Source organism: Pseudorca crassidens, chromosome 4, assembly GCF_039906515.1.
Source record: "Pseudorca crassidens isolate mPseCra1 chromosome 4, mPseCra1.hap1, whole genome shotgun sequence".
In the NCBI taxonomy this organism is placed as follows: Eukaryota; Metazoa; Chordata; class Mammalia; order Artiodactyla; family Delphinidae; genus Pseudorca; species Pseudorca crassidens.
The window spans coordinates 118,801,425-118,815,982 of record NC_090299.1 but is presented as its reverse complement, the minus strand read 5'-3'; the positions used below and the strand labels follow the sequence as shown (position 1 = coordinate 118,815,982).

Sequence of the window (14,558 nt, the reverse complement as noted above, 5' to 3'; positions counted from 1 at the left end):
GCATATAACCTACGTACATCCTCCATATACTTTAAATCATCTCTAGATTACTTATAATACCTAATGTAATGCTATATAAATAGTTGCCTGCATGGCAAATTTAAGTTTTGCTTTTTGGAACCTTGTAGAATTTTTCTTTTCCCAAATATTTTTGATCCGAGGTTGGTTGAATCCGTGGATATAGAACCTGCAGATACAGAGGGACGACTGTAATTAGGAACACGGACTGTTGAGGAGTTGAAATATAATTGGATCTGGAGAGAAGGTATTCCTATGGCAAAGTGTAGTCAGCAATCCTGTTTTTTCTACACCTGATGGCTTGAGAAAGATCAGGACTGAGATGCTGCATTTGCCTTGTGAATGGTCCAGGTGTGAGGTTCAGCTGTGTCACTTAATCTTGTCAGGTTATGGACAGGGCTCTGAAAGAAGTGAGGGTGGTCTGGAGAAACTGTAGTGTGCAACAGGGTGACTAGAAATAAAATAAGAGCCACTGAATTTGCCCTGTACTAGTGACGATATTTTCACTCCCACATTCCACACCCTTGTTACCTCCACATCCCAGTCCAGTCTGCAAAGAGAAGCCGGTTTATCAAACGTCTCTTTCCTCTCTTCTGCCATCTGTAAAAGCCTCAAGATGCCCTTTGTATTCAATAAATTGGAGAAGATGAAACTGCCTAACCCAGCCTCCAAGGTCCTGCCTAGGTTTTCCTTCTTCTCCCCCCTGCTTTTTCTTTTTCAAGTGAGGTTTATTTTTCTTTTCTCTTCTGTTCTTTTTTTTTGTAATTAGAAAATGAATAAAATATAGAAAAGGAGAAAGTAGAAAAAACTTATTACTAAACCATTTCACCAAAGAAACCGTTTTAGACATTTTGTTTTCATGTAGGGTTTTTATGTTTATTTTCAAGTGTTTATACTGTTTTGTGTCTGACTCAACTTTCCATTCTCATCTCCTTCAATCCTCCACTCCCTGCAGGTTGGCTTAGAGCATAAGCAATGCTTACTGAATAGGCCAAGCTCATACGTGTCCCCAGAACTTTAATTTCAATCACTTCCCCACATTAAATGCCTCTTTCACTCTTTCCATTCTTTAGTTTCACCCTTCCTCTGTGAAGCCTTCTCTAACCATTTATGACACTTTTCTGAATTTCTACAGCATTTCCCTGACCTTCGATCATACTTTGTCTTGTGCTGTTTCTATGTGTATACCTTGTCTTTTCACCCAGGTTCTCAGGGCAGGGTTCATAGGGCCCTATTCAGAGGTGCCTCTCAAGAGGCCACCTACAGAGTAGGCACTCAGCAAATAATTATTGAATGGATAAACATTTTTAGTGGTCTCAGCTCATAGCTTGCACTCATCGCTATACGTAAAATTTAAAAATAGTCCTTATTGCTAGTATGTGAAATTTTTCCATTGGTAGTTGCAGGACGATTTCCTTAGAAACTGGAGCTCAGAATATTCAGATGTGCATCACCATGCTGCACCTATCTTTCACTGCCGAGCAATTAGTCCAGATGCTTAGCTTCCCATTGGCCTATGGACTCTTCCAGCTGTTGGATGGGATTCTCATTGTTGCAGGTAGGTAAAGCCCCCATTGAGTGGACTTGACTGAAAATTGTTCACCCAGCTTACTAACTCCTTTTTCAATCTGAATATACATGTGCTGCCCTTATGATACATTTTTAGCTTGACATTTCTGGGGAAAATAAAATGTATAAACAAGATCTTTTGCCACAAGTGGAAGTTTCACAGAAAAATATTTTTAAAAACCTGTGAAAGTGAGCTTATAATTATAAACAATCTTCACAAAAACAATGCACTATCAGAACTCTCCATGAACAATTATTTATCTCAAAAATACATTTGTCATGTTTTATTAAGAGCCTTGTAAGTCTTCCAAATGTTATTTCACAGTACTTATGTGACTAAGAATTGTGCTGAATGTCTGTGAAATGTTTTTTAACTATGAAATATAATACATACAGATATTTAAAAATATATATGCTTATCTATCCCTACAGCCAAAACCACATCATTTTGCAGGCAGTCATTATGTAGGTTCACAGAAGGTAAATTTAAAATATATAGATTGATAGATATGTACACAAACATACGTATATTTTAATCTTGGCCATTGTAAATTTTTATTGTCACAGAACGTAAGGCTCAATGATTACTGATATAACTGATTATATACTGATTACAGACAATTAATATAAGGAACACTTGGGGTTTAATTTTCCCACAAGATAAAGTCTAGCAGAATAAAACTCCTGGTCTTAAATCCAGGTTCTAATTCCTTCTCATGGTGAGACTGTAATGGAAGGAGTATGCTTGGCCCATTCCTAGCTACCTCCCAGCACCCGGGGGGGCACCTGACCCATATTAAGCCCTCCACAGGAGTTGCTGACTGACTGGATGGATGGATGGACAGACGGACAGACGGACAGATGGACGGACAAGCTGTCAGCCACCTGATGAATGTCTCAATCACAATAGGTCCATTCCAGACAGAAATAGCCATCTTGATACACTGAATTATTTTGCTCTGTAGTTTTTTCTTTTCCCCTTCTTTTTCCTGTGTGTTTATACATATATGATCCAAAGCAAACAAACCCCCAAAGTAGTGACAAGTGCACAATGTCACCAAATTATAGTCTTTGCTAAAGTGATTTTTAATACTGGTATGTTTTAACACCTAGCATATAAGATGTACAAGAGGACACTGAAGATCAAACACAGAATAAAGAACCCCGCTTTAAGGGTAGAAGCCCGCTTTAAGAAGAAATCCACTTCTCCCAAAGAGACCAGTGCTTTCTTGGAGGTGAATGAAGAAGCTGCTCTAACTCCTGGGCCATCAGGGCCCATGGATCTCCACAGGGCTGTCATGCCAACTGGCCAGATCTCATGTGCCAAGTAGGGGTTTGCTGGCTTGACTGGTCCCTGTCTTCCTCAGTGGCCAGTAAAGACAGTGCAGAGCTGATGAGTGAATCTCGTTGGCAGGGCTTATGGGAATGTTTGCGTGTCAGATGTCAACATATTTATATTTCTGTGTGGACTGTGATTTGTCACAGGATCCCTTTTTGAGAATATGCTCTGCCTATTTCAGGTTCTTTGGGGGTTTACACAACAGATTTATTAGCTACTTTGTGTGTTCGTGTCTTCCCATACAGTGAAGAGTGATCCCCATTGTTATGTGAAGTCGTCAAGCTATGAATTTTAACCTCACAAGAGTTAGAACTCTGTGTAGAGGAGATGTCACCTCATACTGCAGGGCAAGGACAGAGTCTGGACCCACTTGACTTCTCGACTTTGGGCAAGTCCTTTGGGGCATTGGGGAGGAAGCATACAGCTCTTATAAAAATGGGGTCTTTTCTCAAATGATTGTTTTTTTTTTTTTTTTTTTAAATGGTTGTTTTTTTTAAGGGCTTGAAAATCTTTTTAGATTTATAGATGTAATCACGAGCCTCGAGGGAACTTAATGAACACTTGAAGTTAATATTTTTACTCCCTAGAGATAGACACAATGTATATTCTTCTAATATACATTTATGCATTATGTCATTTTAAAAACATTGAGGGCTTCCCTGGTGGCGCAGTGGTTGGGAGTCCGCCTGCCGATGCAGGGGACGCGGGTTTGTGCCCCGGTCCGGGAGGATCCCCCCATGCCGCGGAGCGGCTGGGCCTGTGGGCCTTGGCTGCTGGGCCTGCGCGTCCGGAGCTTGTGCTCCGCGGCGGGAGAGGCCGCGGCAGTGAGAGGCCCGTGTACCGCAAAAAAAAAAAAACAAACCAAAAAACAAAAAACATTGAGATCATTCCACATATACTGTTTCATAAGTCACTTCATGAAATATTGTGGAGCATCTTTACATGGTAGTCTACGTTGACCTACCTCATTCCTTAGAACAGTGGCTTTACAGAAGTATTCCAGTGCATGAAAGGTCTATAATTTATTTAACCATCCCTTAGTCATGGACATTTAGATAGCTTTCAACTTGGTGTTACGGTGCCGCTACAGACACTTGTGCCTTCATGCAAGTGTTTCTGTAGGATCATTTTCTAGACTTGAAAATGTGCAACCAGGCACATTAAAATGTTGGGCAGTGAGCTCTCTGGCAACACTGTTCAGCAGTGCCTGAGAGTGTCTGGTTTTTCCACAGTCACACCAGTCTTAAGAATGATCATTCTGCTTTGTGAAAATACCTCATTTATTGCATTGTTAAAATTATACAATGAAGAGAAGCAGAGTATTTTTCATGGATGCTTGCTTGTTCATGTACTTTGCCTGCTTTTTTTTTTTTTTAAAGAAATGGCCTTTGATTGATTAATTAGTTAATTTTTTGGCTGCCTTGGGTCTTCGTTGCTGCGTGCGGGCTTTCTCTAGTTGCGGCGAGCAGGGGCTGCTCTTCCTTATGGTGTGCGAGCTTCTCATGGCGGTGGCTTCTCTTGTTGCAGAGCACGGGCTCTAGGGCGCATGGGCTTCAGTAGTTGTGGCTTGTGGGCTCAGTAGTTGTGGCTCGTGGCTCTAGAGCGCAGGCTCAGTAGTTGTGGCATATGGGCTTAGTTGCTCCATGGCATGTGGGATCTTCCCGGACCAGGGCTCAAACCCATGTCCCCTGCATTGGCAGGCAGATTCTTAACCACTGTGCTACCAGGGAAGTCCCCTTGCCTGCTTTTCTATTGCAGTTTTTCCTTTTTAACTGATAAAACAGACAGTGACCCTTTGTTCTATGTTTTGTCAACATTTTACCTACTCGTTTGTCTTTTTATTTTTGTATAATTTCTTTTGCTGTACGGAAGTTTTGTATTTTTTATATATACCACTTTATTAGTCTTTTAAAAAATGTTTTTTGACCTTAATATCTGTCAAATGTTAGACTATTTATACTTTTGTGTGGATTGTGAATTGGAAAAGGACCCACCCCTCTTTGAGAATGTATTTGGCCCCTTTTCAGGGAGTTCTTTTTTGGGGTTAATACACATACTTACTAGCTGCTGTGTATACTGTCAGTAGATAAAACCCATCCTCCTTCTCTATTCTGACATTATTAAAAATATGTCCCATATATTTCTCTATAACTTTGGACTAAATATGTACATGTTTATTCCATTTTGAATTTATTTTTCTCTATGGCGTGTTAAGAATTTAATTGTCCTAACATCATACATTGAATGATTCATCTTTTCTCTACAGATATGAAATGCCACCTTCATCACATAACTTCCTATATAATGTGTTTTTGTTGGACTCCATTTGGTTCCATTTTTTCTATTTGTAAATTTTGGAGTGTGAGAAAGTGTATTGTCTGAGATTTAGTGCTTTACAATTTTATTTTGTAAGTATACTCAAGAACTTGTGGGTTATATATATAATGACAATGATTATTATGGTATTTTCACAAGTAAGGACATCTTTGTGGTAGTACACAAAGAGCCCCATTGGGTGTCACAAGTATATTTATATGGAAAAGAAGTACACACATGTGTGACATGATTGTTAATTCTCAACTGCTGCAGTGAACATAGTAGAATTATATGTTCAGAGAGCCCCAGTTCTAAAATAAGCATTACCATGAGTGAGTTTTAAAGGATCCACAAAAAAGGAATTTCTAAATTGTTCCTCTACATAGGCACCTAACATAAAGTGGTAAATTCCAGTGTTCCATTCTGAAGTATTAACTGCATGGTCAGTATTTACCACAATCAGGACAGGTCTGGAGAGAAGTCTACCAAAAGCCATCCATTAAGACAGAAACAACACAAATCAATGTAAGGGTTTGAAAGTAGTCACATTGGAAGACTGCCATTTCCAGAGATGGTATGTAAACATGTTACTGAGAAGAACTAGAAATAGTCAAGTTGTCCAGGAGGCCACACATTATCTTTAAAAAGAAGAATGTAACTAAACAAATGCTCTAACTGAATAAATTGTATTCTAACTGATCTCAATAATCATGCATTCATAAAAGCAGGGCCTATATGAAGCTCAGAAGGGGGGGCCAGAGAAATAATGTTAAGCAGAATGAGTCCAGCTCTGTGTCTGGAAAAGAGCCAGGTGGATATTTGAGGTAGCAGAGTGTAAAGAACACGGTCTTTGCCAGGGCTACTTGTTGTGATCCACTTAAAGAGCTAGGACGCTTCAGGACTTGTGTGTTGAAGCCAGGTAGTCCTAGAATTGAATCTGTTATTTGGACAACGTTGAGCAAGTGATAATCCCCCTGAACTTCAGTTTCCTTTCTTAAAAAAGGATGATATGCTGCCCACTAGCGGGTTGGAACCAGTCCTGCGATGCCCTGGGCTCTGCAGCCAGCTGCCCTGAGACCCTGCCCAGTCTACCAACGGGCTGGCTCTGGTTTTGGCAGTCTCTAGGCTGTGCAGCCAACCACACTGGGACCTAACACTGCCCACCAGTGGGCCAGCAGCCACCGCACTAGGCAGGGCCTGGCAGGCAACCAGGCCAGCGCCAGCCTTGCCTAACAGCGTGCCCACTGTAGTCAGCCCTGGCATAGAAAAAGGGCCCATGAAGCCAACATAGGGGGAACCCATAGAGCATATAGCTCTGGTGAACAGAGAGGAGTGTGCTGCTCAGACCCATAGCATGTCTTCGACAAAAGGGCACTTCTCTAAGATTGAGAAACATAACCAACCTACCTAATACATACAAATACATACAAACACAGAGAATGAGGCAAAATGGAGAGACAAAGAAATATGTTCCAAATGAGGAACAAGACAAAATCCCAGAAAAACTAAGTGGAGCTAAGCAATGTACCCAATCAAGTTTAAGGTAACGATCATAAAGATGCTCAACAAACTCAAGAGAAAAATGGATGAACACAGTGAGAAGTTTAACAAAGAGCTAGAAAATATAAAGAACCAAACAGAGCTGAAGAGTATGAGAACAGAAATAAAAAAAATACTAGAAGGAATCAACAGTAGATTAGATGATATGAAAGAATGGATCAGTGAACTGGAAGACAGCAAAGGAAATCACTTAAGCTGAGAAGAAAAAGAAAAACAAACAAACAAAAAAACAGTTTAAGAGACCTCCAGGATAACATCGAGCATGCTAACATTCACATTATGGGGTCACAGAGGAAGAGAGAGAGAGAGAAAGGTGCAGAGAACATATTTGAAGACATAATAGCTGAAAATTTCCCTAAACTGGGAAGAAAAAAACAGGCATTCAGGCTTAGGAATCACAGAGAGTCCCAAACAAGATCAACCTAAAGAGGTCCACATTAAGACACATTGTAAGTAAAATGACAGAAATTAAAGTGAGAATCTTAAAAACAGCAAGGGAAAAGCAATTAGTTATATACAAGGAAATTCCCATAAGACTGTCAGCTGACATTTTAGTAGACACTCTGCAGGCCAGAAGGGAGTGGCATGATATATTCAAAGTGATGGAGAAAACCTACAACCAAGAATACCCTACCCAGCAAGGCTATCATTCTGATTTGAAGGAGAGAGAAAGAGTTTTACAGAGAAGTTTTAAAAGCTAAGAGAGTTCAGCACAACTAAATCAGCTGTACAAGAAATGTTACAGAGATGTCTCTAAGTGGAAAAGAAAAGGCCACAGTAGAAATATGAAAATTACAAAAGGAAAAATCTCATTGGTAAAGGCAAATATACAGTAAAGGTAGTAGATCAACTACTTATAAAGCTGGTAGGAAAGTTAAAAGACAAAAGTATTAAAATCATCCATATCCAAAATAATTAGTTAAGGGATACACAAAACCAAAAGATGTGAAATATGATGTCAAACACATTAAATGTGGGGAGAGGGAGCAAATATGTAGGGCTGTTACAATGCATTTGAACTTGAGATCAACTTAAATTTATATGTATATATATGTTTATATATATATGTGTGTACAGAGCTTGTTATATTTAAACCTCATGGTAATGAATGACAAAACAAAAAATCCAAAATAGATACACACACAAAAAAGATAAAGGAGTCCAAACATTAAAGATAATCATCAAATTCTAAGGGAAGAGAAAAAAAAGAAGAAGAAAGGAACAAAAAAGAGTTTCAAAACAACCAGAAAACAATGAACAAAATGCCAGTAAGTATACACCTATTAATAATTACTTTAAATATAAATGGACTAAATGCTTCAATCAAAAGACATAAAGTGGCTGAATGGATTTAAAAAGAAAAAAGACATATATACATGCTGCCTACAAGAGACCCACTTCAGATCAAAAGACACACATAGACTGAAAGTGAGGGGACTGAAAAAGGTATTGCATGCAAATAGAAAACAAAAGAAAGTTGGGGTATCAATACTTATATCAGTCAAGATAGACTTTATTTTTATTTTTTTAATTTTCTTAATATCTTTATTGGAGTATAATTGCTTTACAATGGTGTGTTAGTTTCTGCTTTATAACAAAGTGAATCAGTTATACCTATACATATGTTCCCATATCTCTTCCCTCTTGCATCTCCCTCCCTCCCACCCTCCCTATCCCACCCCTCTAGGTGGTCACAAAGCACAGAGCTGATCTCCCTGTGCTATGTGGCTGCTTCCCACTAGCTATCTATTTTACATTTGGTACTGTATATATGTCCATGCCGCTCTCTCACTTTGTCACAGCTTACCCTTTCCCCTCCCCATATCCTCAAGTCCATTCTCTAGTAGGTGTGTGTCTTTATTCCCGTCTTGCCCCTAGGTTCTTCATGACCTTTTTTTTTCCCCCTTAGATTCCATACATATGTGTTAGCATACGGTATTTCTTTTTCTCTTTCTGACTTACTTCACTCTGTATGACAGACTCTAGGTCCATCCACCTCACTACAAATAACTCAATTTTGTTTCTTTTTATGGCTGAGTAATATTCCATTGTATATATGTGCCACATCTTCTTTATCCATTCATCCGATGATGGACACTTAGGTGGCTTCCATGTCCTGGCTATTGTAAATAGAGCTGCAATGAACATTTTGGTACATGACTCTTTTTGAATTATGGTATTCTCAGGGTATATGCCCAGTAGTGGGATTGCTGGGTTGTATGGTACTTCTATTTTTAGTTTTTTAAGGAAAATCCATACTGTTTTCCATAGTGGCTGTATCAATTTACATTCCCACCAACAATGCAACAGTGTTCCCTTTTCTCCACACCCTCTCCAGCATTTATTGTTTCTAGATTTTTTGATGATGGCCATTCTGACTGGTGTGAGATGATATCTCATTGTAGTTTTGGTTTGCATTTCTCTAATGATTAATGATGTTGAGCATTCTTTCATGTGTTTGCTGGCAATCTGTATATCTTCTTTGGAGAAATGTCTATTTAGGTCTTCTGCCCATTTTTGGATTGGGTTTTTCTTTTGATATTGAGCTGCATGAGCTGCTTGTAAATTTTGGAGATTAATCCTTTGTCAGTTGCTTCATTTGCAAATATTTTCTCCCATTCTAAGGGTTGTCTTTTGGTGTTGTTTATGGTTTCCTTTGCTGTGCAAAAGCTTTGAAGTTTCATTAGGTCCCATTTGTTTATTTTTATTTCCATTTCTCTAGGAGGTGGGTCAAAAAGGATCTTGCTGTGATTTATGTCATAGAGTGTTCTGCCTATATTGTCCTCTAAGAGTTTGATAGTGTCTGGCCTTACATTTAGGTCTTTAATCCATTTTTTTTAACATCTTTATAGGGGTATAATTGCTTTACAATGGTGTGTTAGTTTCTGCTTTATAACAAAGTGAATCAGTTATACATATACATATGTTCCCATATCTCTTCCCTCTTGGGTCTCCCTCCCTCCCACCCTCCCTATCCCACCCCTCCAGCCTGTCACAAAGCACCGAGCCGATATCCCTGTGCCATGCGGCTGCTTCCCACTAGCTATCTACCTTACGTTTGTTAGTGTATATATGTCCATGACTCTCTCTCGCCCTGTCACAACTCACCCTTCCCCCTCTCCATATCCTGAAGTCCGTTCTCCAGTAGGTCTGTGTCTTTATTCCTGTCTTACCCCTAGGTTCTTCATGACATTTTTTTTTCTTCTTAAATTCCATATATATGTGTTAGCATATGGTACTTGTCTTTTTCTTTCTGACTTACTTCACTCTGTATGACAGACTCTAGGTCTATCCACCTCATTACAAATAGCTCAATTTCGATTCTTTTTATGGCTGAGTAATATTCCATTGTATATATGTGCCACATCTTCTTTATCCATTCATCCGATGATGGGCACTTAGGTTGTTTCCATCTCCGGGCTATTGTAAATAGAGCTGCAATGAACATTTTGGTACATGACTCTTTTTTTTTTTTTTTTTTTTTGCGGTACGCCGGCCTACTCCCGTTGCGGAGCACAGGCTCCAGACGCGCAGGATCAGCGACCATGGCTCACGGGCCCAGCCGCTCCGCGGCATTTGGGATCCTCCCGGATCGGGGCACGAACCCGTGTCCCCTGCATCGGCAGGCGTACTCTCAACCACTGCGCCACCAGGGAAGCCCCAACATGACTCTTTTTGAATTATGGTTTTCTCAGGGTATATGCCCAGTAGTGGGATTGCTGGGTCATATGGTAGTTCTATTTGTAGTTTTTTAAGGAACCTCCATACTGTTCTCCATAGTGGCTGAACCAATTCACATTCCCATGAGCAGTGCAAGAGTGTTCCCTTTTCTCCACACCCTCTCCAGCATTTATTGTTTCTAGATTTTTTGATGATGGCCATTCTGACTGGTGTGAGATGATATCTCACTGTAGTTTTGATTTGCATTTCTCTAATGATTAATGATGTTGAGCATGCTTTCATGTGTTTGTTGGCAGTCTGTATATCTTCTTTGGAGAAATGTCTATTTAGGTCTTCTGCCCATTTTTGGATTGGGTTGTTTGTTTTTTTGTTATTGAGCTGCATGAGCTGCTTGTAAATTTTGGAGATTAATCCTTTGTCAGTTGCTTCATTTGCAAATATTTTCTCCCATTCTGAGGGTTGTCTTTTGGTGTTGTTTATGGTTTCCTTTGCTGTGCAAAAGCTTTGAAGTTTCATTAGGTCCCATTTGTTTATTTTTGTTTTTATTTCCATTTCTCTAGGAGGTGGGTCAGAAAGGATCTTGCTGTGATTTATGTCATAGAGTGTTCTGCCTATGTTTTCCTCTAAGTGTTTGATAGTTTCTGGCCTTACATTTAGGTCTTTAATCCATTTTGAGCTTATTTTTGTGTATGGTGTTAGGGAGTGATCTAATCTCAAACTTTTACATGTATCTGTCCAGTTTTCCCAGCACCACTTATTGAAGAGGCTGTCCTTTCTCCACTGTACATTCCTGCCAACTGTATCAAAGATAAGGTGTCCATATGTGCATGGGTTTATCTCTTGGCTTTCTATCCTGTTCCATTGATCTTTCTGTTTTTGTGCCAGTACCATACTGTCTTGATTACTGTAGCTTTGTAGTATCATCTGAAGTCAGGGAGCCTGATTCCTCCAGCTCCGTTTTTCGTTCTCAAGATTGCTTTGGCTATTCGGGGTCTTTTGTGTTTCCATATAAATTGTGAAATTTTTTGTTCTAGTTCTGTGAAAAATGCCAGTGGTAGTTTGATAGGGATTGCATTGAATCTGTAGATTGCTTTGGGTAGTAGAGTCATTTTCACAATGTTGATTCTTCCAATCCAAGAACATGGTATATCTCTCCACCTATTTGTATCATCTTTAATTTCTTTCATCAGTGTCTTATAATTTTCTGCATACAGGTCTTTTGTCTCCCTAAGTAGATTTATTCCTAGATATTTTATTCTTTTTGTTGCAATGGTAAATAGGAGTGTTTTCTTAATTTCACTTTCAGATTTTTCATCATTAGTTTATAAGAATGCCAGAGATTTCTGTGCATTAATTTTGTATCCTGCTACTTTAGCAAATTCATTGATTAGCTCTAGTAGTTTTCTGGTAGCATCTTTAGGATTCTCTATGTATAGTATCATGTCATCTGCAAACAGTGACAGCTTTACTTCTTTTTTCCGATTTGGATTCCTTTTCTTTTTCTTCTCTGATTACTGTGGCTAAAACTTCCAAAACTATGTTGAATAAGAGTGGTGAGAAACAAAAGAAAGTTGGGGTACCAATACTTATATCAGACAAGATAGACTTTAAAACAAAGATTGTAACAAGAGACAGAGAAGGACATTACATAATGATAAAGGGATCAATCCCACAGGAAGATATAAAAATTATAAGTATGTATGCACCCAACATAGGAGCACCTAAATACTTACAGCAAATATTAACAAACATTAAGGGAGAAATTGACAGTTACACAATAATAGTAGGGGACTTTAACACCTTACTTACCTCAATGGATAGATCATCCAGATGGAACATCAATAAGGAAACACTGGCTTTAAATGATGCATTAGACAAGATGGACTTAATAGATATTTATATAGAACATTCCATCCAAAGGCAGAATACAGTCTTTTCAAGGGCACATACACAGAACATTCTCCAGGATAGATCAAATGCTAGGCCACAAAACAAGTCTCAGTAAATTTAAGAAAACTGAAATCATATCAAATATCTTTTTTGACCACACTGCTATGAGACTAGAAATTAACTACAAGAAAAAAAAACAAAACCTGCAAAACCTACAAATGTGGACAGTAAACAATGTGCTACTAAACAGCCAGTGGGTCACTGAAGAAATCAAAGAGGAAATGAAATAATACCTGGAGACAAGTGAAAATAACACAATGATCCAAAATCTTTTAGCAAAAGCAGTTCTAAGAGGGAAGTTTATGGTGATAAAAGCCTACCTCAGTAAACAAGTAAAATCTCAAACAACCTAACCTCATTCCTAAAGGGAAAAAAAAAAAAAAAGACCAACATAACCCAAAGTTAGTAGGAGGAAGGAAATAATAAAAATCAGAGCAGATATAAATGAAATAGAGACTTAAAAAAATAGAAAAGTTCAATGAAACTAAAAGCTATTTCTTTGAAAGAATAAACAAAATTGATAAAACTTTAGATTCATCAAGAAAAAAAGAGGGCCCAAATCAGAAATGAAAAAGAATTTACAACCAACACCACAGAAATACAAAGGATCATAAGTGGGAATTCCCCGGCAGTCGAGTGGTTAGGACTCTGCGCTTCCACTGCAGGGGGCACGAGTTCAATCCCTGGGTGGGGAACTAAGATCCCACATGCCGTGCAGTGTGGCAAAAAAAAAAAAAAAAAAAAAGGGGCTTCCCTGGTGGCACAGTGGTTGAGAGTCCGCCTTCCAATGCAGGGGACATGGGTTTGTGCCCCAGTCTGGGAAGATCCCACATGCCATGGAGCGGCTGGGCCCATGAGCCTGCGCATCCGGAGCCTGTGCTCTGCAACGGGAGAGGCCACAGCAGTGAGGGGCCCGCATACCGCAAAAAAAAAAAAAAAAAAGGATCATAAGAGATTACTAAGAATAATTACACACCAATAAAATGGACAACCTAGAAGAAACTGACAAAGCCCTAGAAATGCACAATATCTCAAGACTGAATCAGGAAAAAATAGAAAATATGAACAGCCCAATTATCTAAATTATCTCAATTATCAATGAAATTGAATCAGTATTTTAAAAATCCCAACAAACAAAAGTCCAGAGCCAGACAGCTTCACAGGTGAGTTCTACTAAACATTTAAAGAAGAGTTAAGGGACTTCCCTGGTGGCACAGTGGTTAAGACTCCACGCTCCCAACGCAGGGGGCCTAGGTTCGATCCCTGGTCAGAGAACTAGATCCCACATGCATGCTGCAACTAAGAGTTTGCATGCCACAACTAAGGAGCCCACATGCCACAACTAAGCCCTGGTGCAACCAAATAAATAAATAAATAAATATTAAAAAAAAAAAAAAAAGAAGAGTTAACACCTATCCTTCTCAAACTCGTCCAAAAAATTACAGAGGAAGGAACACTTCTGAACTCATTCTATAAGGCCAGTGTCCCCTTGTACTAAAACCAGACAAAGATACGCCCCCTCCACACACATACAAACACAAACATTACAGGCCACTATTACGGATGACCATAAATGCAAAAATCCTCAACCAAATTCAACAGTACATTAAAGGATCATACACCATGATCAAGTGGGATTTATTCCAGAGATGCAAGGATGGTTCAATATCCACAAATCAGTCAATGTGATACACCACATTAACAAACTGAAGAATAAAAATCATATTATCATTTCAATAGATGCAGAAAAAGCTTTTGACAAAATTCAACATCCATTTATGATAAAAACTCTCCAGAAAGTGGGTATAGAGGGAACATACCTCAACATCATAAAGGCCATATATGACAAGCACACGGCTATCATCATACTCAATGGTAAAAAGCTGAAAGTATTTCCTCTAAGATCAGGAACAAGACAAGGATGCCCACTCTTGCCACTTTCATTCAACATAGTATTGGAAGTCCTAGTCATAAAAATCAGACAAGAAAAAGAAATAAAAGAAATCCAACTTGGAAAGGAAGAAGTAAAACTGTCACTGTTTGCTGATAACATGATAGTATACATAGAAAATCCTAAAGACAACACCAGAAAACAACTGGTGTTTCTAGAACTAGAGCTCATCAA

General features: G+C 38.9%; 1 protein-coding gene across 6 annotated transcripts in view; it reads left to right on the top strand.

Moving 5' to 3' along the window:
• SLC10A6 (solute carrier family 10 member 6) overlaps nt 1-14,558 on the top strand; it is a 48,784-nt gene that overhangs the window by 16,230 nt on the left and 17,996 nt on the right. For 3 of the 6 annotated variants that reach the window (XR_010943114.1, XR_010943115.1, XR_010943113.1), the window contains exons 5-6: nt 1,419-1,576; nt 2,701-3,314. Coding sequence is in view for 1 of the 6 variants with exons in the window: in XM_067736542.1 (XP_067592643.1) it covers nt 1,419-1,576; nt 2,701-2,918 (376 nt within the window). In the remaining 5 variants the exon portion in view is untranslated. Of the gene's footprint in view, nt 1-1,418; nt 1,577-2,700; nt 5,067-14,558 lie in introns of those variants that run through there. The other 3 variants (XR_010943116.1, XR_010943117.1, XM_067736542.1) reach the window with 3 other exon arrangements.